The following is a 26,633-nucleotide window of genomic DNA, read 5'->3' on the forward strand; positions in this document are numbered from 1 at the left end:
CCATTTTTGAATTTTATCTTTACTTCTTGTGATGAACTCATTCATATTGGGCTGTCATTTCCAGCTGACTTGTACCCAGAGCTTTTGAGCTGTCCTCCCCCCATCCCTCCCACTTAGCAGTTATTACCATTGGTCAGGAAAAGAGATCCCATTCACAGTGTAAGGAAATTAGGGGCTACATTCCAACATACCAGACCTCACTGTCTGCAAGGCTACCAGCTGTTTGGAGGAGATTGTGGTGTGTGTTTCTAAGGTGACTGTGTGTGTCCAAACAACTTGTTTTCAGACACTTTTAAAATGTTCACTTTGCCAATGTGGAATAATGTTAAAACTGAACTTTAGGAGTATAGAAGTGACTCTGCATGTGGGAGACAGAATACACATCACTGTGTGTGTGTGTGTGTGTGTGTGTGTGTGTGTGTGTGTGTGTGTGTGTGTGTGTGTGTGTGTGTGTGTGTGTGTGTGTGTGTGTGTGTGTGTGTGTGTGTGTGTGTGGTAAATAAAAAAAAGTTGACGTCGTCAAAAATAAATGTATTAACAGCCAGTTTCAGAGCAGAACAATATCCAAGCAAATTGAAGATAATTCAAAACAGAAACTTTTCCCTGTTTATGCATGCCTTTTAAGCAGACAGTTGGGCCCTGTCATCTCTTAGCGCAGGATCTCTTTAAAGCTATTGAACAGCTGACACCAATGCAAACTCTCAGTTTTTGAGAGTCATTTGAGGTTCTCTGCAACAGAGATCATTTGGATGGCTGTCGTCATGTTTTGTCTGTGCTAAAACTAAATTTAGAGGGCAGTTATTGTCTTAGTAGACCTTTGCAGTATGGGATACAGGATTTCTCTGGTGCCAACGAAATAGTGATCTATATTAGTCAGTGAAGGGGTTAGGCTTTTGAAATTTACGTCCAAACAGCCCGTAGGCCCGATTGCAAGTACTTATTTCAGACAGAATTGTACGTTTTAGTGGTCGACTGATATGGGTTTTTCAATGGCCGATGCCGATATTTAGAGAGCGGGGTGGCCGATACATAATGCGGATATCATGTTGTTTTTTTTTTTTTTGTTTTTTTTTGCATCTGATAAAATACAACAATTTAATAATTATAACAAATGACTAAAAAAATTCTGAACTTAAATTAACATTTATTTAACTCTAAGGTTATTGTCTGCATTGTCTCTGTTGTGCACTTATTTTTAATAAATGTATCGACTAATTAAATTATGTCCATAAAAAATGTCCACAGGCTGCGTGAATGGGATTCGAGGAAGCGGATTTCCGCAATCGGCCGTCCTGTGATGGTTTGCATCAAGGCGCCCATGATCTGCGCTCCACTCTGCGTCCCTCAGCCTCTCTGTTCCCTTATATAACCGAAACTAAAAAGAACCATGATGTGTTTAAAAATGTTGTTTCATACAAGTAAGGAAACACACAAAAATAAATAGATTTAAAATAAAAACACAGGAAAACTGCCACGGGAACACATACACGCAAAAACTCCACTCGCATTCTCTGAGTTAGTTTTACTTTTTGCCTCAAATGCAAAGTATTTCCAAACAGCACTCCTGCTGTTTTCTTTCAAAACCAGTCGCAGAGGCTTTGCACTTGCCATGTTTAATGAGCGAATAATAGGGATGTTTAACAATAAATCAACAATCAATTAATTGCTAATATGAATTGAATAGATTAAGATTTTGTCCCATCAATGAATTGAAGAATCTGCTATCTTAATGTTATTGTTTTAACGGGAGTGTTTGGGGCGCAGGGCGTTTCGAGGGGGAAAAAATAAAAATAAATAACCAGGAAGTAGTAGCACTCATTGCAAGGACAGGGGGCAGTCGAGAAAAAAATGCCCGGTAGAGGAGGAAGTAGTCATTCCAGAAGAAAGACAAACAACAAATATGGCTGTGTGCGTAGAAAACTGGTGCTTCTACAACCAATGCTGTGTTCAGATGGAAGACGGTAGATACGGATAACGGCACTTAATGGACGGAACAGGGAGAGGAAACCAAAACCGGAGCGAAGGAGAGGTATGACGGCCAACGGAAACAAGGGATGTGTTGCTATGGTGATGACTCTAATAAAATATATAAAACTTGATTATTTATGTAATAAAGTATATAATAAATATATTTATTATATAAAAGAAGATGCCCAATGGATTTGATCAAATCCAATAATAAACCGGAGTGAGTGAGACTATTGAAGACAGTGAGTGAGAGGAGTCAGGTCTATGTCGGCGCTGCAGCGCTGTGTGTGTGTGTGTGTCAACTGGCTGTCAGAGAGAAGAGAGAGCGAAGAAGCGCAGCTATTACCGATATATCGATAGTGCGGAAAATGGGTATCGGCCGATGCCGATTATCTCAAAATGCACAAATATCGGGCCAATTAATCAGTCGACCGATCAACTGGTCGACCACTAGTACATTTACTCAGATCATCTTTAAAAATTCATATTTGATATTATATTATTAAAGTTCTCATGTTAAAGTTTGATTGCAACACAATTCCTGTTTTGACTTGTCTGCACTGAGACCTGCACCCCTATCTAGTCCACACTCTAACCTCCCTTGGGCCTTACTGACAATGGGGGGGTAGGCAGAACAGATCCCAAAAACGAATATTCTTGGCTTTGTGTCAGAGTATCCATAAAAGTTCCTGACGGTGCTCAAATAAAAATTTGCCTTCCTGTAAATTTCATAAGCACGCTGGTAAATTAATCATTTAGTTTTTGAAAATCTTAAGTTTGTGTATTTTGTTGGTCATTTAATTTTATTTCCACAAAGCCTGCCTCCAGTCTTGATTTGCATTTTGAAGATATTTAATATGTTCCTGTGGAACACCCTGCTGCAATACATTAATTCCACAGTTACTGCCTTACGTTTTTGAAAAATAACAGATTTTAGCTGAAATAAAATGCAATCTCTGCAAACCCACTCGCTGTCTGTTAAGCAACAGAGTGACTGCAGCCTTTTGAAAACAAGTCTATTGAGTCATTTGGATGTCCTATATAGAGAAATCAGCCACCTCAAACCTCATCGAGCCATGGCCTTGCTTGTCTATGATGTCCACCTAAGGATTTTTCCTGGCTCATAATGTGGCAGATTCAAGAGTCAAGAGGTTTATTCGTCATATACATACTTTCATACATATATGCAGTGAATTGTAATGCAACGCACCCGGTGATTGCACACAATATGTCCTAGATAGAACACAGTAGCTACCTAAGAAAATTTCTTTATACTAGACCAACTAACTGATTCCTAAAATGTAATACAGTAAATCGAATACTTATAGAATAAAATAAAAATATATAGAATAAAATAAAATGCAATAGATAAAGGGAATAGGCTTGCGTATATATGGGATAGACTTATGTATATGGGGTAGGCAATTATGTATATACAGATATGTGCATTAAAGTGGCATGTGAATAAAGTGAGGTAGTGTTTGTGGGATAATACAGCACAGTTTACAACAGTACGGCGCAGCAATACGGTAACACCGAACAACCCAGAACAGTGACACAGTATGCGGTACAGTATGCTACATACAGTACAGAAGGTAGTGGAGCCTATGTGGTGGCTCAGTGAGGACCCCTGGTGAGGTCAGCATTGACAGTTCTTATGGCTTGCGGGGAAAAAACTCTCTCAGTCTCTCTGTTCTCGCTGTGTGACTGCGGAGGCGCTTGCCTGACCGCAGCAGCTGGAACAGTCCGTTGTTGGGGTGATGAGGATCCTTCATGACCCTGCGGGCTCTGCTACTACACCTCCTGGTGTATAAGTCCTGTAGGGAGGGGAGTGTAGTTCCAGTGGTACGTTCAGCTGAATGCACCACCCACTGCAGGGCCCGCCTGTCCTGAGCAGTACAGTTCCCAAACCAGGCAGTGATGTTGCCTGTCAGGATGCTCTCGACCACTCCACAGTAGAAGGACTTGAGGATCCTCACTGAGACCCAGAATTTCCTCAGCTGCCTAAAGATCACCTTTCTCACAAGAGTGTCTGTTTGTAAAGTCCATGTTAAATCCTCTGTGATGTGGACTCCCAGGTACTTGAAGCTGCTCACCCTGTCAAAAGAAGTCCCATTAATCACCAAGGGCATGTGTGTCCTCGATTGTAATCCTCACCTAAAGTCCACAATCAGCTCCTTAGTTTTGCTGAAGTTCAGGTGTAGGTTGTTGTCCTGGCACCAGAGTGACAGGTCAGCCACCTCCTCGCGGTAGGCCTTCTCATCGCCGTCGGTGATCAGGCCCACGACAACGGTGTCGTCAGCAAACTTGATGATGGTGTTGGAGCTGGACCTGGCCCCACAGTCATGTGTGTACAGGGAGTACAGTAGGGGGCTGAGGACACAGCCCTGGGGGGTTCATCGTTGAACAGCATTCTCACATAGGCCCACTTCCGGCCATCCAGCTGCGTGAGCATGGTGTGCAGTACCTGGGAGACCGTGTCATCCGTGGATCTGTTCTCCCGGTACGCGAACTGCAACGGGTCCAAGGCGCGGGGGAGGGAGGCGCAGATATAATACTTAATCAGCCTCTCAAAACTTTTGATGACCACCAAGGTGAGGGCCGCCGGACGGTAGTCATTCAGGCAGGCAGGAGAGGTGATCTTCGGGACAGGAAGGACGGTGGACCTCTTAAAGCAGGACGGGACCACTGATTCAGCCAGGGAGATGTTGAATATTGTAGTGAACACCGGAGCTAGCTGGTTAGCACAGGTTTTCAGTACTCGCCCAAATATGCCATCTGGGCGGCAGCTTTCCTGGTGTTCACCCGCATCAGCGCCTTCCTGACGTCATGCGCGGACACTGAGAGTGTGCGCTCATCCCCAGCAGTGTAACTCCAATTAGCTGGCGAGCTAGTGGTGCTGTTTCCGGACTCAAACCGCGCATAAAAGGATTTCAGTTCGTTTGCTAGGGAGGCGTCCACACTCGTGGCTGGGGAGGAGCTGCTCTTATAGTTTATCGTCCGCACCCCCTCCCACAAGCATCTTGTGTCGCCCTGCTCCATCTATAGCTCCAGTCTCTCTGTACGTCTGTTTAGCGTCCTTCACCGCCCTCCGCAGATTGTAAGATGCCGCTTTGTAATTGTCCATATTACCGGATACAAGACCGTTGTTGTAAGCGGCCGTGCGAGCATTCAGAACGCAGCGGATGGATTTGTCAACCCACGGTTTCTGGTTTGGAACTTTCACTGTGGGAACGATGCTGCCCGCTAACGTAGCCACAAAGCTCACTGCTACGTCCGTAAACTCGCTGACGTCACTTGAACTTGACATGTCCCAGTCTAAGCCGGCAAGTGCGTCCTGAAGCGCAGCCTCTGATTGGTCCGTCCACTGCTTCACTTCCCTCGTCACCGCCAGTTCTCGCGCGATCAGAGGCCTGTAAACGGGAACCAGCGAGATCATGGCGTGGTCAGATTTCCCGAAAGCAGGAAGCGACACGGGCTTGTATCCGTTCTTGTAAGGAGTGTAACAATGGTCCAGAGTTCTGTCTCCCCTGGTGGCACACGTGATGTGTTGGTGGAAATTAGGCAGAACTTTTTTAAGGTTCACCCTGTTAAAGTCCCCAGTCACCACCACAGCCGCGTCGGGATGTTTGTTTTGAAATCCGCACAACACATCATGCAGGTCCGACAGTGCTGTGTCGGTATCCGCTTGCGGTGGGATATAAACGGCTGTAATGATGACCGTGCTGAATTCCCGGGTGAGATGAAATGGACGGCATAAGATTGTCAGCTGTTCCAGGTTCGGCGAGCAGGAGCGGGAGAGAGACTCGGTGTTGTTAGGGTTACACCAGCGGTTGTTTACCATGAGGCAGACGCCTCCACCTTTGGATTTCCCCGACTCCCCCGATCTGTCGCCGCGGAACACGGAGAAGGACTCGGCTGGACAAATGGCTTCATCCGGCACCGATGGGTTCAACCATGTCTCCGTCAGGCAGAGGACGCAACAGTTCCTCGTGTCCCATTGGAATTTAATCCTCACTCGAAGTTCATCTATCTTGTTCTCCAGAGACTGAACGTTGAGACTGCCGATGCTTTTTGGGGGATATTATGAAAAAAAACGTAAAGAATACTAAAATGTGCAAAAGTCGACCGGAGCGCAGGCGAGCACAAGGGGCGGCGCCACTATCGCTATGGCGTTATAGAGGTGGTACCATCCTGGTCATGTGCATACACATGCCTTCAACTGGCTCAAGCAAACACTTTTTACAAGCAATGTATTTTAGGAGTTCTAATAATGATATGATTAAAGAAAATGATTATCAGATTATTTTACATTATTTAAATTTTTTTATTTTATAACAAAATAATGAAGGTGCCTTGCCTAATATTAAAACCACTGACAGGTGACGTGAATAACATTGATCATCTCGTTCCAATGCCATCTGTCAAGGGGTGGGATATATGAGACAACAAGTGAACAGTCAGTTCTTAAAGTTGATTTGTTTGAAGTAGGAAAAATGGGTATAGGGTAGTGGTGCAATGGATCACAAAACTCACGGTTCGGATCGTATCACGGTTTTGAGGCATGGATCGGATCATTTTTTGGATCAGCAAAAAAATATATATAAAATGGGAGATAGAAATTTTCTTTCCATTTATTCTGTAAAACACTTAAAGCAAGGAACATTTGCTCATGGCCTTAAATGAAAACAACCTTCAAGACGTCCAATGTTTCAATGAAATCTTAAAATATATAAAATATTCAACACTGTTGTTAAATTTAATGCAATATGATGCATGCATGATACCTTCTTCCTTTAAACATGGTAGTGAGTGGAAAAAATATGATTAGATCCGCCCTCAGTAACTTAATTTAATTCCACTGACAGTAACCAGTATCGTGTTCAATTTCTCACGTTTATAACAAACTAAATTTCATGGAAATTGGTCCAGAATTAAGTGAGGTACAGTCGTAGAGAAGTCTGCATCTCTCAATACACAATTTGATTCAATTTTCGATATAAACATATGTATTTTTTTCAGCACTAACCCTAACCTTATCGAGTGTTGATTTGTAAAGAAAACACTTCACATTAAGTCATTATAAATAATGTTATATTTTTTGTAGTGGGATAAATATAAACAAAATATTTCATACATATTCATAGATATAATAAATGCTCGGGAGCCATAAGATCTGGCTCTTATCAAAGAGCCGGATCATCCGGCTCACTGAAAAGAGAAACCTTTCAACATTTCAATAAGTTTATCTCTTCTCCGCCACATCTGTGTCTGCTCTTCTCTAATCAGACATTTTTTCTGTAGTTCTATTCATCAAATCACAGCAACATGTTCCGTTCAATATTATTATCTTATCTTTGATATCACAATCCAAATCATATCCATAATGTTAACTACTCTTATATAGCGCATAATGGTAACTAGCAGCACTTTTCACAAGCTGCTGGTCTCTCTTCTGCCCTCTCAAGTGGACAAATCAACTGGACATATTCAAAAATATATAATATTTTATTGTAACAGAGCACACATTTTCTTTAAATTATTAGAAGGCACAAGCTGCTCTGAGCTGCAAGCTTCAGTTCCCCCCCCCCCTCCTCCAATCTCAGCTGCAGCGATACAGTACACAGTTTATTTTAAGATAACATTAAATTAGAGATCACATTTATGTTGGACAATATTACCCAAAAAATAACAGGGAGAATCGTGAATCTGATTGAAGTTGAAAGTTTGAACACTCATTTCGATCGATTTTCAATTTGGAATCGGAATCGTGACACATCATTGCGCTTCAGAGTAAAACATAGCAAGCATCTGTCTTGTCTATCTTCTTTTCACTGCAACTCTACATCCAGATTTAGGGAATTATTACTTAAAAAAGTAACAGCAGCAGTAAAACAGTTTTTCACTATAATGGTTAAATTTTGCAATTGATCCTCAGTTCACATGTGAGCCGAACAGAGCCGAACAGATCTGTACAGATCACGGATCAACAGATCCGTGAGACCACTTGTATAGGGGCATGAGTATATCAGCGACATTGACAAGCCAAATTGTGATGGCTAGATGCTGCGTTGGAGCATTTCCAAACCGCTAAGTCTTGTGGGGTGTTCCCATTATGCAGTGGTTAGTACCTACCAAAAGTGGTCAAAGGAAGGACATGCGGTGAACCGGCGATGGGGACATGGGTGTCCAAGGCTCATTGATGCGCGTGGGGAGCGAAGGCCAGCCCATCAAATATTTTATCAAATAAAAGCTAATGACTTCACCAGGGGGTGGCGCAATGGCAGGCCGGGACCAATGCGACGTCACGCACCTCTGAGATTTTGGGTCTCGGCGTTTCTCCTTATTTCATTTCAATATGGAGAGTTTGAGGCAAGACTCACTGAGCTGGTTCACTCATACAGGAATAATATTTACGCCCTTCTTGGCACAAGTTTTAAATTTTTGCGTTCTTCTGCGACCTTAATGAGTCAGATGTTACGTAGCTGATCAAGTCTAGTGCAGATATGGACAAGCGAGACTAATAAAATTACTAAACGTTACTAATATTGTTATATATAAACAGACACAAATTAATTTTGTTTAATATATTTTATTGGAACCACCATCATGGCAACGTATCACTTGTTTCATTTTGCAATCGTACCTCTCCCTCGCTCCTGTTTTTTTTTTCCTCCTGCCCATGCCGTTCAGAAAGTGCCATTATCCCATTCCCGTCTACTGTGTTCCATCTGAACACAGCATTAGTTGTCGAACAATAAACATAGTATTCTCCTCGGCATCGACTAGTGCGCAGCCATGTTTGTTGTTTGTTGTTCTTGCGGAAGCCTCCATCTACTTCTACTTCCTACTCCACTGGTCATTTTTCCCCGACTGCCCCCTTGTTGTTCTGGTGAGTACTACTACTTCATGGCTGGGTATTTTTTTTTTCTCGAAAAACGCCCTGCTCCCGACAAAGACGGCTGTTGATATAATAATGCAACCTCAAGTTGTTCAGTTCTTATCAATAACACAAAATCTTAACAATCGATAAACGATTAATTGTTAACATCCTCAGTGTCAGAACACACAGTGCATTGCAGCTTGCTGCATATGGGGCTGCGTAGACGCAGATTGGTGAGAGTGTCCTTGCTGACCCCTGTCCACAGCTGAAAGCACCTACAATGGGCACATGAGTGTCAACTGGACCACGGAGTAATGGAAGAAGGTGTGTATGTCATGTGGATGGCCAGGTGTGTGTGTGTGTGTGTGTGTGTGTGTCATTTACCTCGGAGAGAGATGGCACCAGGATGCACTTTCGGAAGGAGACAAGCCCAGGAAAGCATCAAGCATTGTTCTGCTGGTAAACCTTGAGTCCTGGCATTCATGTGGATGTTACTTTGACAGGTACCAGCTACCTAAACTGACACCCCTTCATGGCAACGGTATTCCCTGATGGCATTGGCCTTCAGAAGGCGAATGTGCCCTGCTACACTGTAAAGATTGTTCAGGAATAGTTTGAGGAACATGACAAAGAGTTCAAGGTGTTGACTTGGCCTCCAAATTCCCAATCCGATTGAGCATCTGTGGGATGTGCTGGAACAACAACCTGATCCATGGATACCCCACCATGCAACTTATAGGACTTAAAAGATCTGCTGCTAACGTCTTGGTGCCAGATACCACAGGACACCCTCAGAGGTCTTGTGGAGTCCATGGCTCGATGGGTCAGAGCCGTTTTGGCGGCACGAGGGTGTCCTATACAATATTAGGTGTGTGTGTGTGTGTGTGTGTGTGTGTGTGTGTGTGTGTGTGTGTGTGTGTGTGTGTGTGTGTGTGTGTGTGTGTGTGTGTGTGTGTGTGTGTGTGTGTGTGGTGAAATCCTTTATTTTTTATTTTTAAGCTATTAAAATGCTGGATCCCATCATTTGTAAGTGTTCTGCTGCAACATTCTCGCTGTGCTTTAATGCAGTGAGATTAAAGTGTTTCAAGCCTTAAAAAATATTAAATCTTGGGTCAAAGTTAAGGTTTCTCTTTCAAATATTGCAGCCTATTCACTGGGACCCACAGATGTTTCTAGCCTTGTCAGAAGTCCTTGTTAGTTAAAATTATAGCAAGTCATGAGACGGTGCTGTTATGCAGAATCTCTTAGTTGTAACAGTTGACATTTTGGTTTCCTTGACATTTTGGTTTCCTTCACAAGGAGCTAAACCAGAAATCTCATTATAGGGTTAATTTAAAATGTCATACATTTCTGTTCTGTTCTATTTCATGGAGGAGTAATTATTTCATTTTTTTAAACAGGCTGATTAAAGGAAGCAGACAGATTCCATAGAGACAAGAGGAGCAGAAGGTAAGATGCCAGCATGTTCTCTAGAAGTCAACTCAATTTCTCTTACACACACACACACACACACAATTGTTGCCGTTTCTGACACATAGCTACTAATCCTTGCAGTGAGGACCTGGTAACAGTGTGGTTTTGTTGTTGCCTCGCTTCTAATCTCTGGTCCGTCTACCTGGTGGTCCATCCATACATACACATGTTCGTTGTTTGCACAGGAAGTAGAGTTGGCGCGCCAGTAAACGCAAGACTTAGTCTTAGCTCATTCGTCACCAGGTGCACCCAAGGTAATCTCAGCATTGTCCATAGCCTATCCTATACATGTTCTGTTTTGGACTTGTTTAATGAAACCTTAGAATTTCAAATAATCACTATATCTGCTGTGATTGCCAGTGCTTTCCTGAGGCAAAGCTGATTCCAAAGCGTTCAGACTTATAGAAGTGCAGCCCTACCAGTCATCAAGGAGCCAATGGGTTATACGGTACTTTGTCTCTGTCACGAGTGAGACCATTTCATTTGAATGGGCTGTCAGGTTTTCTGTCTGCAGACCTGCATCTTGATGGGAAGTGTTGGAAAGGTTTTTAAAACTCAAAATATTGAAGTATTTCACCATTAAAATGGTGTGGTCTATTTGTTTCCTTGGTGTTAACGGTCACGCACAAGGCTTGCTTGTTTGACAGATGGCAGCAGAACAATACATTTTACCGTTTTGTGCAAGATATCTGTGAGAGATGAAAAAAGATTGCTCATTACCTTTGCAGACAGCTTTATTACATATTGTCACCAACATGTTCAGACTATTGGCGAAAGCGGGTGTAGTGACGTGTTTTTGCCGGCTTTAATGATGTTTTGAACTCAATGTGAACTTTCCATTTTATTTATCTGGACCTGTCCCCTGGCCTGGAGGTTTGACCTTATTCACAACATTTTTAGATGTTGAGTGGAGGGTTTGACTTCCAGTAGGTGGTTTGCAAGAAGAGGTTGTTAAATTGCTTGGATTACTTATTCAGCCAGATTGATTGAACATTTTGAATATTACCAAAATAAGTTTTAAAATTGTATAAATCACGTTTGTTTTTGTATTATTTTTTTGTATCTTGAGCGATGACGTTCACATGAAAAAGCATGTACACAATTTTTTATTAGTGTCAAATCAACGACATGGGGGCACAGAAGAACGGGGGAGTGTGCGGGGCACAGAGCAATCACTCGTGATACCAAGACCCGGTATTAAACGGGCCCCGGGGCTAAATTAGACAGTAGTATTCTGGTAACGGTATTGGAAAAATCACCAACATTAATTTTCTATTTATTTAAACTATATAACCCGTTTTTTACTTGCAATGAGATCAAAATATTCGTCTAAGAAGGATTTTCGCTTGTATCAAAAAAGACATCTCCCTCTCTCCCTTTCGATCTCCTCTGCCTGGCCAGTTCAGAACAGTTCTGGGGACTCCCTGAGGGGCACTAGGAACTGGGAAGGTCCCCCAAATACTAAATACCTTCAAGACTTTTTTTCCTGGTTGTGTTCGCATCGCACTGGGACTCTGAAGTGACGTCATCAAACAGGGTTTCAGCGTGAGTTCCGTGTAACTTCTGTAACTTTCACGTATTTCACCTTATCAGTCCACTAAAATCTGTTTCTGAACAAATTTGAGGAGAAATAATCAATCCAGTTGCTGGATCTTCACTCATATTAGGCCCACTTTAGTAAGGCACGGACTCGCATTGGGACGCACAGGGATTTCGGGGCGCACATTAATTCATTAAACGAACGTCGAAAAATAAAATGAAATAAATACATCTACAATAAAAATACTATTTTTGTTTTGTATATTTATTGGTTCTTTGGTTCCGAGGGACTGGGAAGGGACCGTGGACTTATGTCTGGACCAATCACCATGCACTTACGTCACAGAAGGTTCCTCTTGTGGCGGTTAGTCCCGGTCGTGGAGTAAGAGCTAAATAAGTCCCTCAAAACGGAGTTCTAAGAATTACGATCATTCTTAGTTCCTGCAGTGCGGACACAATTAAAGGGACTGTTCTTCCAAAAAGTTCTTAGACCTATGAAAAGGTTCCAGAAAATAAAGCAAGAGTTAATTCTGCTCTTAATTTGTTTTAGTTTTCCATTAAAAAAGAAAAGATAGGAGTAGCGTTAAAGTACCGGTGAACGTGTTCGCATATTCACCCAGTAAGCTACTCTTCTTTTAGTATTTTGAAGTTTTGCAGAGCAGCAAACTGAAATAAATTTACACTAACCCTCTGAACTCTATTCTCAATAAGTCAAATGCTTCTAAAATTAAGTATTTCAATGTGTGCCCATTTGCTGCTGTTGACAAATAGTCCATGACTGAGGTGCGTTGTCTTTTCATATTACACTCATGCAAGGAGTGAATTCCCTTACTTCCTTTACGCTCAGTAATTTATTACACTTTACTCGTTACTTACTAAAAAGTAATGCCTTACTTTACTTAATTACAAGATTCAAGATTCAAGATTTTTATTTGTCACATACATATACATACTTCCATACATATATGCAGTGAAATGTAATTTCTGAAATGTAATATAATTACTCCCTGAAGAAAGTAATTTGTTACACTGCTCATTACATTACCTTTGCGTTACTCCGCAACATAGTTCAGACTACGTGATTCTGGCCTGATTTTCCACTCGCCCTCAGGTTTTTGTTGATCGCCGAGGTCAAAAGCAAATCATAGCGCGCTCCTATGAGCGACGAGCGCATGGTGTGAACTGCTCACAACACTGTCCGACTGCTCACCGATGGCTTACAGACGCCAGCGAGATATCAAGCAGGTTTAATATGTGGTTGTGTCAGGCTTCATTAAGGAGTGACGCAACAAGCTACAGCCAATGAGAGAAGATACGGAGGTAGGGGGAGGGGAGAAGTCGAAGGAGAGACGGAAGTGAACACGGGAGCAGCAGCCAAAAACACACAACATACCTATTTTACTTTTCTTCTTCAGGTTTTTTATATCTCATTAAAATTCTGCTTTTATTCGTTTTCATTTTTTTTGGTTTAGTGATCAACAATCAAGAAATAAATAATTCTGTCCCACGCATGGTATTGCATCATTTCCGGGGTCACTTCTCGCGTGTGTTTTCGTGACAAAACATAGTTTGGAGACCTGACAGACTCAGCTGGGATTCCTCCTGGTGAAACGTCTTGTAATGTGTGACCCCTTGTCGCTGATCAGTCATGTATTGTGAAGGGCAGCGGCGTTGGGAGGGGCTGTCCATGCTGTGTGCAGTGGCGGTGCTGTGTGGGTCTCCGGGTCCAAGTCAATTCACTTCCCAGTTGCTATCCACTCTATTAAAGGTGCATTGGCTATAGGCGTGTGGACATACAATCCACTCTAGTGAAGGTGCATTGGCTATAGGTTGGTTAATTTATTATCAAATCTGTTCAGCTGTCAAAATGTTGTCCTTCGTCTCGAAAGTGAATGTAATGCTTTTCATGTATGTCTTCACACGGTGGTGTTTATTTATATTTGTTGACATTTGTGATTTTTTTTTTTTCTGTCTACAATTGTTTGTTTCATGTGGTCAATGTCTAATCCGTACGCCATCCTCCTTCCTTCATCTTGCCTGTTGTGTGTCTGTGTGTGTGTTTTCTCTCTGTGTGTGTGTGTGTGTGTGTGTGTGTGTGTGTGTGTGTGTGTGTGTGTGTGTGTGTGTGTGTGTGTGTGTGTGTGTGTGTGTGTGTGTGTGTGTGTGTGTGTGTGTGTGTGTGTCCGTCCTGTGTTTTTTTTGTTTTACGTTTCAGTAGTGGTAGTGAAAGACCCTGGATGGATAGCCTGGACCCCGAAACCTTGTACCTGACACCGGAGCAGCATGGGCAGCCCGGGCAGTCCCAGGCTGAGCTCTCCCTTCCTGCCCTAGAGGTCCCTAACATGGGGGGGTAAGGAACCAACCCTCCTCCTCCTCTGCCCTGCTGCCCCCACTGCGCCACACCCACATTCATCCATTATTCCTATTCCCTGGTCAGAGCATGCAAAGCAAAGCAGAGACTTGCCTCTTTCTCACTTCAGTACCATCACTTCTCTCCTCCGTAAACCCTCTTTGGGTGAATGGGAGCTGCCCACCTGCCAGTTCTCCTCCCTATCTGACGATAGGACTGAAACTTCCCTATGGCTCCCTGCTCCTGCTTCACTTCCTGTATTAAGGTGGACCTTCTCTCTCTTTACAGTACATTGAGTTTTACTCACATTTCTATCAATAATTTGCTGACGCGTCTTGCCAACAAGATGAATCAATGAAGGAATTGTCAATGTCACTGCAACGATTTCAAATTTGGACAACTTTTAAATAATATTACTTGTAGCAGTTTATGTGCTGATGTTGTGACGTGTGATGAAGTGTGATGTTCAGATGACTTGACCCCTTGTCATTGATGGCCTTGTGGATGTAGTGGTATGCACACTACACAATGGATCCTAGACAAGTAGCACACATTACACGATCCTACACTTGGTCCAACCCAGATATAACACCGTCAAACAAATGCGTAAACAAACTTGACTATTTTATCATGTTACTTGCCAAAAGTAAACAAAGGTGGAGCTTTACAAAGAAGAACAGCTTGCTTTTGTAGTTGCATGTACACTGATTTGTGCTGATAAAAGAAGCAGAATTCGAAAAAGTTGCTAAGGAGAGCTGCTGCGTGGGTTGTCAATTCTGCAGAGAGTTGGAGCTAAATTATAAGTCCTATATAGTGAAGTACAATGAAAATACTGAATATTCCATACATGCCTTCCATATGCAGTTAGATTGCTCCTTCACCTGGTTTCCTGTTACACTCACTGTTGCTCAAATTACAAAATCTTGTGCCAACACAATAAAAAAATTACTGAAATATTGGGAGACCTTGGACGGCTCAAAAACTGGCTGGTTCATTATGGCAACGACAATCTCAAAAATTTGTCTGGGATAGCCAAATAAAGTTAAGTTAAATAAAGTAAATAGAGTTGTGTACTCTGAGCCTGGCTTAAATAAGCTTAATTTTTAAAATTGAAGTTATAACTTAAAATGAAAAGGACCGTAAGGCCAAAATGTCCATGAACACTGTCTTCGGTAAATTCAACAACTGTCAGTCTTGTTTGAATGAAATAACTAGGTCTTCTTGATTTATTTTTTTCCTTATTTACATTCAGTCTTATCACCTGCCATTGATTATCCTGCCCTTGGTTCATGTTGTTGGTAGGATGAATCAGTCTTTCTAGCCTAATTATTTCTAGACTGCTCCCCTTAAATCAGAATTGGTCTGTGCTTGGTGAAATATTAAAGGGGACCGATTTTAAAAAACTAACTTTGGCAGTGCTTGTGCACATACAGTGGGGCAAAAAAGTATTTAGTCAGCCACCAATTGTGCAAGTTCTCCCACTTAAAAAGATGAGAGAGGCCTGTTATTTTCATCATAGGTATACCTCAACTATGAGAGACAAAATGAGAAAAAGAAATCCAGACAATAACTGTCTGATTTTTAAAGAATTTATTTGCAAATTATGGTGGAAAAGAAGTATTTGGACAATAACAAAAGTTCATCTCAATACTTTGTTATATACCCTTTGTTTGCAATGACAGAGGTCAAACGTTTTCTGTAAGTCTTCACAAGGTTTTCACACACTGTTGCTGGTATTTTGACCCATTCCTCCATGCAGATCTCCTCTAGAGCAGTGATGTTTTGGGGCTGTCGCTGGGCAACACAGACTTTCAACTCCCTCCAAAGATTTTCTATGGGGTTGAGATCTGGAGACTGGCTAGGCCACTCCAGGACCTTGAAATGCTTCTTACGAAGCCACTCCTTCGTTGCCCGGGCGGTGTGTTTGGGATCATTGTCATGCTGAAAGACCCAGCCACGTTTCATCTTCAATGCCCTTGCTGATGGAAGGAGGTTTTCACTCCAAATCTCACGATACATGGCCCCATTCATTCTTTCCTTTACACAGATCAGTCGTCCTGGTCCCTTTGCAGAAAAACAGCCCCAAAGCATGATGTTTCCACCCCCATGCTTCACAGTAGGTATGGTGTTCTTTGGATGCAACTCAGCTTTCTTTCTCCTCCAAACACGACAAGTTGGGTTTTTACCAAAAAGTTATATTTTGGTTTCATCTGACCATATGACATTCTCCCAATCCTCTTCTGGATCATCCAAATGCTCTCTAGCAAACTTCAGACGGGCCTGGACATGTACTGGCTTAAGCAGGGGGACACGTCTGGCACTGCAGGATTTGAGTCCCTGGCGGCGTAGTGTGTTACTGATGGTAGCCTTTGTTACTTTGGTCCCAGCTCTCTGCAGGTCATTCACTAGGTCCCCCCGTGTGGTTCTGGGATGTTTGCTCACCGTTCTTGTGATCATTTTGACCCCACGGGGTGAGATCTTCTTAGGAGCCCCAGATCGAGGGAGATTATCAATGGTCTTGTATGTCTTCCATTTTCTAATAATTCCTCCCACAGTTGATTTCTTCACAACAAGCTGCTTACCTATTGCAGATTCAGTCTTCCCAGCCTGGTGCAGGTCTACAATTTCGTTTCTGGTGTCCTTTGATAGCTCTTTGGTCTTGGCCATAGTGGAGTTTGGAGTGTGACTGTTTGAGGTTGTGGACAGGTGTCTTTTATACTGATAACGAGTTCAAACAGGTGCCATTAATACAGGTAACGAGTGGAGGACAGAGGAGCCTCTTAAAGAAAAAGTTACAGGTCTGTGAAAGCCAGAAATCTTGCTTGTTTGTAGGTGACCAAATACTTATTTTACCGAGGAATTTACCAATTAATTCATTAAAAATCCTACAATGTGACTTCCTGGATTCTTTCCCCCCATTCTGTCTCTCATAGTCGAAGTGTACATATGATGAAAATTACAGGCCTCTCTCATCTTTTTAAGTGGGAGAACTTGCACAATTGGTGGCTGACTAAATACTTTTTTGCCCCACTGTACACATTTGGGTCTCTGATGGGTCTGCTAACACCCAAACTGTGAAAGAAGATAACCCAGTCAGTTTTTTGAGAGCTGCCTATTTCATTAAAGTGGGATTCAACAAGCTGTTCAGATTTGTGTCTTGTTCCCATGTCATATTTAGATACACTGGAATTAGAACTGCCCCACATCTGAGTAAGTCCACTCACGGCTTGAAAACTGCCAAGCGCCACCTGGAAGTGCTCTGTTAGCTTCACAGACCAGCACAAAACTTGGCGATGACGACCCATTACAGCATTAAAAAAAAAAAATCTATTTATTTATTTTTTCGTCTGAGAGGACGACTCCATCTGATTAACTAGTGGACTTGTTCTCTGATATTACGTTAGAAATAAGACGCGGACACGGCTCTAGTCTCTGGTTGTAAGCACTCCAAAGCAGGAAACGACGCCGCCTTCACGGGCTCGGAAAACTGTAGTGCGTGTCCGAAGTAATGGGTTCATGGGATCTCGGAAAACCATTGAAGAAAAATAGTATATTTCAAACCTTTTTCTGTCATACATGTGTTTCCGACCCTATACAGTTAACTAAACTTTATACTGTCTGGAAAGAAAAAAACCCAAAAACATTTACTATACAGAAAAAAACCCAAATTAACTGGAAAGATATTGTGTACTTACAAAACAAACTAAAATACAAAAAAATATATACAGTGGATGTCTTTTAGATGCAATTTTAGATTTTTGTTATAGTCAATTTGGTCAAATTTGGCAACATATAGCTGTTACAATAGAATAACCAGTTTTTAAATCTTTAGACAGACAGCATTAATAATGAGCATGGCTCAGACCTCATCTGGTGGAGAGCTACTTTTAATTAGAAAGATGCAAATTAGAATTTACCATTGTAAACAATGAGGGGACAAACAGGATTTGAGATTCTTATTGTCTGTTTGGTGAACATATAACAGACGTGGACAGATTTGTTGGTACCCTTACAGCTCATTGAAACAATGCTTCATTCCTCCTGAAAAGTGATGACATTAAAAGCAATTTTCTAATACCTGCATGCCTTTGGTATGTCATCGGATAAAGCAAAGAAACTGAATTATTATTAAGAAGTTTAAGGTCCATGGGACTGTAGCCAACCTCCCTGGATTTCCCAAGTGGAAAGTTGACCCCAGATTGAACAGAAGGATAGTGCGAATGGTAGAAAAAGAGCCAAGGACAACTTCCAAAGAGGTACAAGCTGAACTCCAAGGTCAAGGTACATCAGTGTCTGAGCGCATCATTCGTCGCTTTTTGAGTGACAATGGGCTCCATGGAAGAAGACCCAGGAGGACTCCACTTTTGAAAGAAAAAAAGCCAGACTGGAACTTGCTAAAATGCATATTAACAAGCCACAATGCTTCGAGGAGACTGTCCTTTGGACAAAGGAGTCAAAACTGTAGCTTTTTGCCAAGTCACATCAGCTGTATGTTCACAGATGAAAAAATGAAGCTTTCAAAGAAAAAACACCATACCTGCTGTGAAACATGGAGGAGACTTGGTTATGTTTTGGGGCTGCTTTGCTGCGTCTTGCACAGGGTACCTTGAATCTGTGCAGGGCACAATGAAATCTCAAGACTATCAACTATCGACACAAAACATGATGATGGACCCAATTACTTTTGCAAGTTTCAAGTTATTTCAGGGAAAATTGTGAGTTCTTCTTTTTTCATTGAAGTGTACCAACAAATTTGTCCACGTCTGTATGTGTGGGTATAAGAGAGAGAGACAGGCTAATGCCATGGCCACACTACATGACTCTTAAAGTCGTGAGATCGCTGTACTGTCAATACTACACAACGTGATTGGGAGTCTTATAGTCTTCTGATTTGCACACTACTGTACATGACTGATCGGCAATAGGTGGTCACACATTACAAGATCTTTCACCAGGAAGAATCCCGTCGAGTCTGTCTCCAAACTACGTTTTGTCACGTAAACACATGTGAGAAGTGAACGCAATACCATCCGTGGGACAGGATAATTTATTGTTTAATATCCTTGATAACTGTAAAGATAAAATGACTAAGAGCAGAATTTAAATAAGAAATATAATAAAAAAAAAAAAATAGAGAAGAAAAGTAAAATAGGTAGGTTGTGTGTCTCTGGCTGCTACTCCGTGCACTGCTCTCTCCCCGTCTCTCCTCCTCCTTCACAAACTGCAAAGAAGTTTGTTCCGTTACTAGACTACTCACAAAAAGTTAGGGATATTGGGCTTTGGGGTGAAATTTCAGGACGAACCTAAAATGCACTATAATCTTTACAGGTGAACTTAATTTGACCTTATCTAAACTTTTGAATGCACATGTCCAACTGTTCAATGTTTCAGTACTTTTTGCGCAACTTGCTGTTCTCTAACAAGGAGCTGAACGGCAAAATTCACAACAGGTGTTTGATCCATGAATCGACCAATACATTTCCTGGTTCAATTAGAATTGGTATTTAAACAGTCCTCTTCATCATGCTGTTCACATTTTGACGTCATGAGACCAAGACGACACCTAACAATTGATCAACAGTTCCTCGCCATTGCGAGGCTTCAAACAGGATGTTTTCAGAGAGAAGTGGCCACTGAACTTAGTGTCACAGAGTGTCATCAGCACTGGAGACTGGAAGAGTCACAGAAAGGCATAGAAGTGCACATCCTTTGGCCACATCCCACACTGATGACCGCTTCATTGTGAACAGTGCCCTGCGGAACCGGATGATGAATGCCACTCAACTCCAGACACATTTAAGGGAGGTGAGAGGCACCCAAGTGTCAAGTCAGACCATTCAAAACCATTTACATTGGCGTGGTCTACGTGCTTGACGACCTGCAAGTGTACCTGACCACACCACCAGGCACAGGCATCATCGTCTTGCATGGACCAGGGAGCATTTACGCTGGACGAGGGACCAGTGGCCTCAGTGCTGTTCTCTGATGAAAGTCGATTCACAATGAGCAGAAATGATGGCCGCCAGCGATGTTGGAGATGTCAAGGAGAGCGTTACGCATCAGCCACTGTTGTCACCAGACAAGCCTTTGGTGGTGGTGGTGTTACAGTGTGGGCAGGTGTGTCTAGTCAATACAGAACTGCCCTACACTTTGTGAATGGTACAGTGACAAGCCCACACTACCTGAATAACATCATTAATCCAGTCATTGTGCCCCTGATTGAACAACACAGGCCTAATTTCATCTTCATGGACGACAATGCTCCAGCTCATGGAGGTCACATCATTAGGGACCGGCTGCTGGAGACTGGGGTACCTCAAATGGAGTGGCCTGCACTTTCTCCAGACCTGAATCCCATAGAAAATCTATGAGATCAGCTGAGTCGCCGTGTAGAGACTCGTCACTCTGTGCCCCAGAACCTCAATGACCTGAGGGCCGCCCTTCAAGAAGAGTGGGGAGCCATGCCTCAGCAGACAATAAGTTGACTTGTGAACAGCTTGAGACGTCTTTGTCAAGCTGTAATTGATGCTCAAGGGCACAGGACAAGTTATTGAGACATTGACATTTTTTGTTGTGGTAAACCCACCACTGTGTTGGCTTTTGTTTCAATAAATTGTTTGAGATGAGGAAATCACCATTGCATGCTTCTACTTAAATGTCCTACTTTCATGATATAATATCAGTGTTACGTGAACTTTTTACATTTTCCATCAATTTCACCTGAAAGCCAAATATCCCTAACTTTTTGTGAGTAGTGTATAATAAAACTTTTAAACATTCTCTTATGTCACTGTTTCATTATTAAGCTGATGTATAACTGCATAGTAACTTAATTACTCAAAATATGAGGTGACTAAAAATGGCAACCATATTTTCAGTTTCAGCAACCAAAATCTGATACCTGGTTGCCAGCCTGGCAACCACTTTTAAAAGTTACTAGTTAAGTTAGTGTTGAGCCCTGATGCGGTAGGTTGAATGTAGGCAGCGCCGCGCAGTCCACTTCTCCAAACAAAACCAATAAAAACAGTTTGTGTTTTTAAGTTTGAAGATTCAGCAACTTGATTGCTTATTTCTCGCCTGAAATTTGGAGAAGGAGAAAAAAACAAACAGATTTTGGTAAACTGCTAAAGTGCAATTAAACCCCGCGTAGCGGCCTGCATGCCCCAGCGCACACTGCATTTGTTTACCGGCGGATCTTCATCGCCCCAATATGCCGACTACATTGGACAAACCCACAAAAATACGGGGAGAGCGCTGATTTGGATCGATTTTCAGTTTTGAATCTGAATCGTGACACACCTTTGTGACAAGCAGACAAAGTGTCTTCTCCAAATAGTCAGAGCCCTGTTCCACCAGTCTGTAATATTAATTTCCATATTCTTCCTGTCTGCACGGTCTTTGCTCTTTCATAATTATAGGGGTTGAGGTTTGTGTATGCGTTGGTTTGGCCCAAAGTCCACAGCCTATCATATGACACTTCCACTCTGAGCACTTTACACCCTTTTTTTGGGTGGGGGGGGTTACACACACACACACACACACACACACACACACACACACACACACACACACACACACACATCTATCTGCAATAACTACTAGAACAACAGGGAAAAATGTGCCTGCCCCCACCCCCCATCGGGCCGGAACCTAATTGTCTCCTGCTTGTCGGATTTAGCGCAGGGATTACCTTGCGGCCGGAGAGAGCCATTCATTCCCACTGTCCACTGGGCCTTATCACCATCAATCTGACACCCGCTTTATCTGACACTGCAGCCAGATCTGCTAACCTAGGAGAAACGCTCACAATGAGCCCGGGGACATCAGCACTTTTATTATGGGGCCCTCGAATTGCCACCACTCCCACTGCGCCTCCCCCCATGCTCCTGTCCATCCCTTCCTCTGTGTACCCTGCACCCCTGTTTTTGGCATCAGTTACTTTTTGTCCTACTACCTGTGTGCCTATAACCATCCTTGTGTTGATCGCCACCCAGCTATCTTTGTGGGGGGGGTCGATTTTTTCTTGTTTTTGTTTTATTGTTTTGCCACTTTCCGTGCTCCAAGGTTTCTCCAAGACTTGAAGTGTTGCCATGTGGATTGGTTTCTAGTTCTGGTCTCCGTACACCCGATGTGTATTGATGGATCTACACCCTCTCAGGAGCTAGTTCACTGTCTTTTGCGTTTCAACGAGCACCACCACAAGTAGTCTGCACTTCCACCAAATTCATCTTACTTGATTTGCCAAGGAAGCCTCATGACCATGGCGTCTTTTAAACTGGACTTTTTACCTGAGATGATGGTGGACCATTGCTCTCTCAATTCTAGTCCTGTGTGAGTAGCTGCTTCAAGGGAAGCCTTTGTTCTGGCATCACAGCTTGTCTGCAGTTGTCCTGTGTGTTTTTTTCAAACATGATTTACAATTTGTCTCTTGTAATAATAATACTTGGTCGTGAAGACTATACATTAACTTAATGTGTATTTGTAGAACCAGGGAGTTTGGTTGATGCGAAGAATTCAATGAGCAAATATCTGAGATGACTACGAGATTGAAGAAGCACCGGCAAATCCCAACAGTCACCTTTCTTTACAAAAGGAGTCCAGGCACTGCTCCAGAATAACTTAAAACTGTCAAATAGTAAATCAGTGTGTTATTCCAAACAGAGAGCAGTTATATTCCTGCTGTGGCTTACTGACCTAGAGACAAAGAGGGCACATGGTTTATTTTCACATGAAGTGTAACGCCATACTGTAAACACAAAAGAAATTGAATTCATATTAATAATGAGGCTAACAATGTACTGTTAACAATGTGTTACACAATTACGGTATTGCCTTGCTAATAGTTTTTTAGGGGATTTGATGTGCATGTGTGGAATTGAATTTCAGGGCTCTTGAGGTCCACCTGAATGGTCAACGCATCGGAATCTTTTTATATGTTCTTTGTATGTTAGGCACTAGCATGAGCTTGTGAGACAAGCCGTTCGGAAGAGTTGTGAAGCAGTCTGTAATTTTAGAAGTGTAAAACAAAAACTATTGGTACGTCAGTATTCTGAATGCAAAAGGGAAATTGAGCTGGAAGGAGATTATTTCAACTTAATTTCATCAATTATTTCAGAAACAAACTGAAAATGCAAATTCTACATGAAGACATTGTCTTGGGACGACAATTGAGGACTAGTGCTGTCTGATATTAAATGGAGACTTCTACAATTTTTTGCTGCTTGGGATATTTCTGTATGTCCCTTCTCAGCACATATGAACAGCATATCACATACTGTATACACATATCTGTATGTTGTAATGCAACATTGCTTTTACAACCTAATGTGAGGAAACCTGTTCACATTCTCTGGTCTGTTTCTCCAGCTCTGCAGCAGCGAATGCTCATTCAGAGGACACAGAAGACCAATGGTGTCATTTCCTGAACTTTTAGTTTTTAGCTATTAGCCCTTCTCTGGTGCTAAGAACCTGGATGTGCTCTTGGCCCATCTGGGATTGCACACTTCTACCTCTAGTGGGCAACTAAAATCATGATATTTTTATCCTTGCAGCATTCATCACAAAATGAGCTTGTACAATTTAATAAGATCATGGAAGAAATCTATCAATTTTGAGTAACCCCAGTATAGATGAATCATATTTTCATTCATACAAATGGACCAACTTTTATACTGTTGAGCCATTTGGAGGAGAGAAGAAAGGAATATGTTTTGACCTAGTCTACACCACTAATGTTTATCTCCCTAACATGTAACATGATCATGCAGGCTTCTATTGATAGCAGCAGTGTTTGGTGTTGAATCAGTCTTATTCATTTTCTTGCAGCCCATCAAAAAATAGTTAATCAAGTAGTGTTTGAGTAGGAGTATGGCCTTTGAGTTTTTTACAAATTGTATCTTGGTTCCTTGCTTTCCTTGAAATGCATATACTATTGCTACTTGGTAGTCAGCATTGGATGTTTTCAAACGACACGTTTCAACACCAATAAAGATTTGACTTGTTGCTTTGACCTTTCAAATAAAAAAATGAATGTCTTTCATACAAGTGTAAAACTTTTCACTGACATGCATGCAATTGAGCACCAGAGTTGTTAAAATCCTTGCCATGATTGGCACTTAAAGTACACAATGTTACCCACCAACAAATGGGAGCATTTTTGACTGTTATTCTGGTTACAGCCAATGACATGAAGAATTGTATTAACATATTTTGCACTTTCAGGCAGAAATATGTTCTCATAGTTCTAAACTATCATTTCACACCAAATGGATCATTCAGCACTGTTTATCTCATCTTTATCTGAGCGTTTCTTACTTTCAGTTGCTGAAGGTAAGAATCTTTCTGTCAAAGGTGAACTGGTGGCAGGAAATTAACTGACAAATAATTGCGATTATTTTATGCCACTTTTTATGTCTACCTATTTCAATGGTGAAATCTATTGACATTAAACATTGGAACATAAAATATCGTCAGACACTGAATTTGCCTTAACCCAACACCTAATTCACATTTAACAGCAACATTGGTTTAAAGTACGCCTTGGATTTGAATGGGAATATGTGGAATTTCATATTTATGTAAAATTATTGCGTTTTCCTTGAATAATTGCATTAGATTGTGACAGCTCTAGTTTCTGGTATGTGTATCTGGCCTCACATTGAAAACTTGAGTGACAAAGTATCTGTCTGAAATATAACACTATAAACAATATATAACACTACTGCTGTTAACCATTTCACTTTGCATGTTTTGTGCAATGATTTGATGTTACTTAATGTGTTTTATCGCAGTTAGGTAAATAGCCAGGCGGTGCATGCTCAAGGATACTTTATTTAAACAAAATGTCCAATGCCAACTTCATCCCTGCGTGTCCAGTACCAAGATGCCGACGGGCTGCATGCTAACTTTGTTAGTTCATCACAAAGCTGCAGGGGGGTTCAACTAGCAATACACCTTCCAGTATCTCAAAAGCTGAGTTATTCAAGAGATGCTGCTTGCGGCACATTGTGTGTCCAGTATGGCAATGTCTTTACTAAATAGACGGGGATGAGATTGGTATCGACTTTCTCGTCTGAGCACACTCCAATTTCCCTTTGTATGTCTCTGATTTGCATGATTTTTACCCTGTGGCTGCTCCCTTACTTAATTTCTAACACCCCACTTTGTTTGTTTCACTTCCCTGCAGTGGCAAGAAAATGAATGGGTCCTTGGACCATCCGGACCAACCGGACATGGATGCCATCAAGATGTTCGTGGGCCAGATTCCACGCTCCTGGTCTGAGGATCAGCTCCGTGAGCTCTTTGAACCCTACGGCGCCGTCTACGAGATCAACGTTCTCAGAGACCGCAGCCAAAATCCCCCCCAGAGCAAAGGTAACTTCCTACAAATCCCAAGATGGAAGTACTTGTATGTTTAGTGTGTATTTGACCCACATGGACCATCAAAAATGATTCAAATATGTGCACTCGCAATCTGTGTTTTGGATTTGATGATCCAAATATATCTTTGGCCCCTCCAAACAGGCTGCTGTTTTATAACTTATTACACACGCAAATCCGCCTTGGAAGCACAAAATGCACTTCACAATATGAAGATCCTGCCAGGGGTAAGTGTTGTCTCGCAAAGAAATGGGTTTTAAGGGGTTAACCGGGCTATAATGACAAAAATGACATATGGTCAATTGTTTAATGACCCTTTTTAAATGGTCATGTATAATTCTGTTATATATACAGTGGGGCAAAAAAGTATTTAGTCAGCCACCAATTGTGCAAGTTCTCCCACTTAAAAAGATGAGAGAGGCCTGTTATTTTCATCATAGGTATACCTCAACTATGAGAGACAAAATGAGAAAAAAAAATCCAGAAAATCACATTGTCTGATTTTTAAAGAATACATTTGCAAATTATGGTGGAAAATAAGTATTTGGTCAATAACAAAAGTTCATCTCAATACTTTGTTATATACCCTTTGTTTGCGATGACAGAGGTCAAACGTTTTCTGTAGGTCTTCACAAGGTTTTCACACACTGTTGCTGGTATTTTGGCCCATTCCTCCATGCAGATCTCCTCTAGAGCAGTGATGTTTTGGGGCTGTCGCTGGGCAACACAGACTTTCAACTCCCTCCAAAGATTTTCTATGGGGTTGAGATCTGGAGACTGGCTAGGCCACTCCAGGACCTTGAAATGCTTCTTACGAAGCCACTCCTTCGTTGCCCGGGCGGTGTGTTTGGGATCATTGTCATGCTGAAAGACCCAGGCACGTTTCATCTTCAATGCCCTTGCTGATGGAAGGAGGTTTTCACTCAAAATCTCACGATACATGGCCCCATTCATTCTTTCCTTTACACAGATCAGTCGTCCTGGTCCCTTTGCAGAAAAACAGCCCCAAAGCATGACGTTTCCACCCCCATGCTTCACAGT

The 26,633-nt window shown here is 42.0% G+C and overlaps 1 protein-coding gene across 10 annotated transcripts in view; it reads left to right on the forward strand.

The window, feature by feature from the left end:
- Positions 1-26,633, forward strand: part of celf1 (cugbp, Elav-like family member 1) — a 50,965-nt gene that overhangs the window by 1,446 nt on the left and 22,886 nt on the right. For 5 of the 10 annotated variants that reach the window (XM_079997483.1, XM_079997486.1, XM_079997488.1 and 2 more), the window contains exons 2-6: positions 10,252-10,300; positions 14,079-14,213; positions 14,344-14,478; positions 25,399-25,586; positions 25,737-25,819. In XM_079997483.1, coding sequence (XP_079853609.1) covers positions 14,101-14,213; positions 14,344-14,478; positions 25,399-25,586; positions 25,737-25,819 — 519 coding nt within the window. In that variant the 5' untranslated portion in view covers positions 10,252-10,300; positions 14,079-14,100. Of the gene's footprint in view, positions 1-9,065; positions 9,176-10,251; positions 10,301-14,078; positions 14,214-14,343; positions 14,479-25,398; positions 25,587-25,736; positions 25,820-26,633 lie in introns of those variants that run through there. The other 5 variants (XM_079997490.1, XM_079997491.1, XM_079997492.1 and 2 more) reach the window with 3 other exon arrangements.

Source organism: Zeus faber (assembly GCF_960531495.2).
Source record: "Zeus faber genome assembly, chromosome: 3".
NCBI classification, from domain to species: Eukaryota; Metazoa; Chordata; class Actinopteri; order Zeiformes; family Zeidae; genus Zeus; species Zeus faber.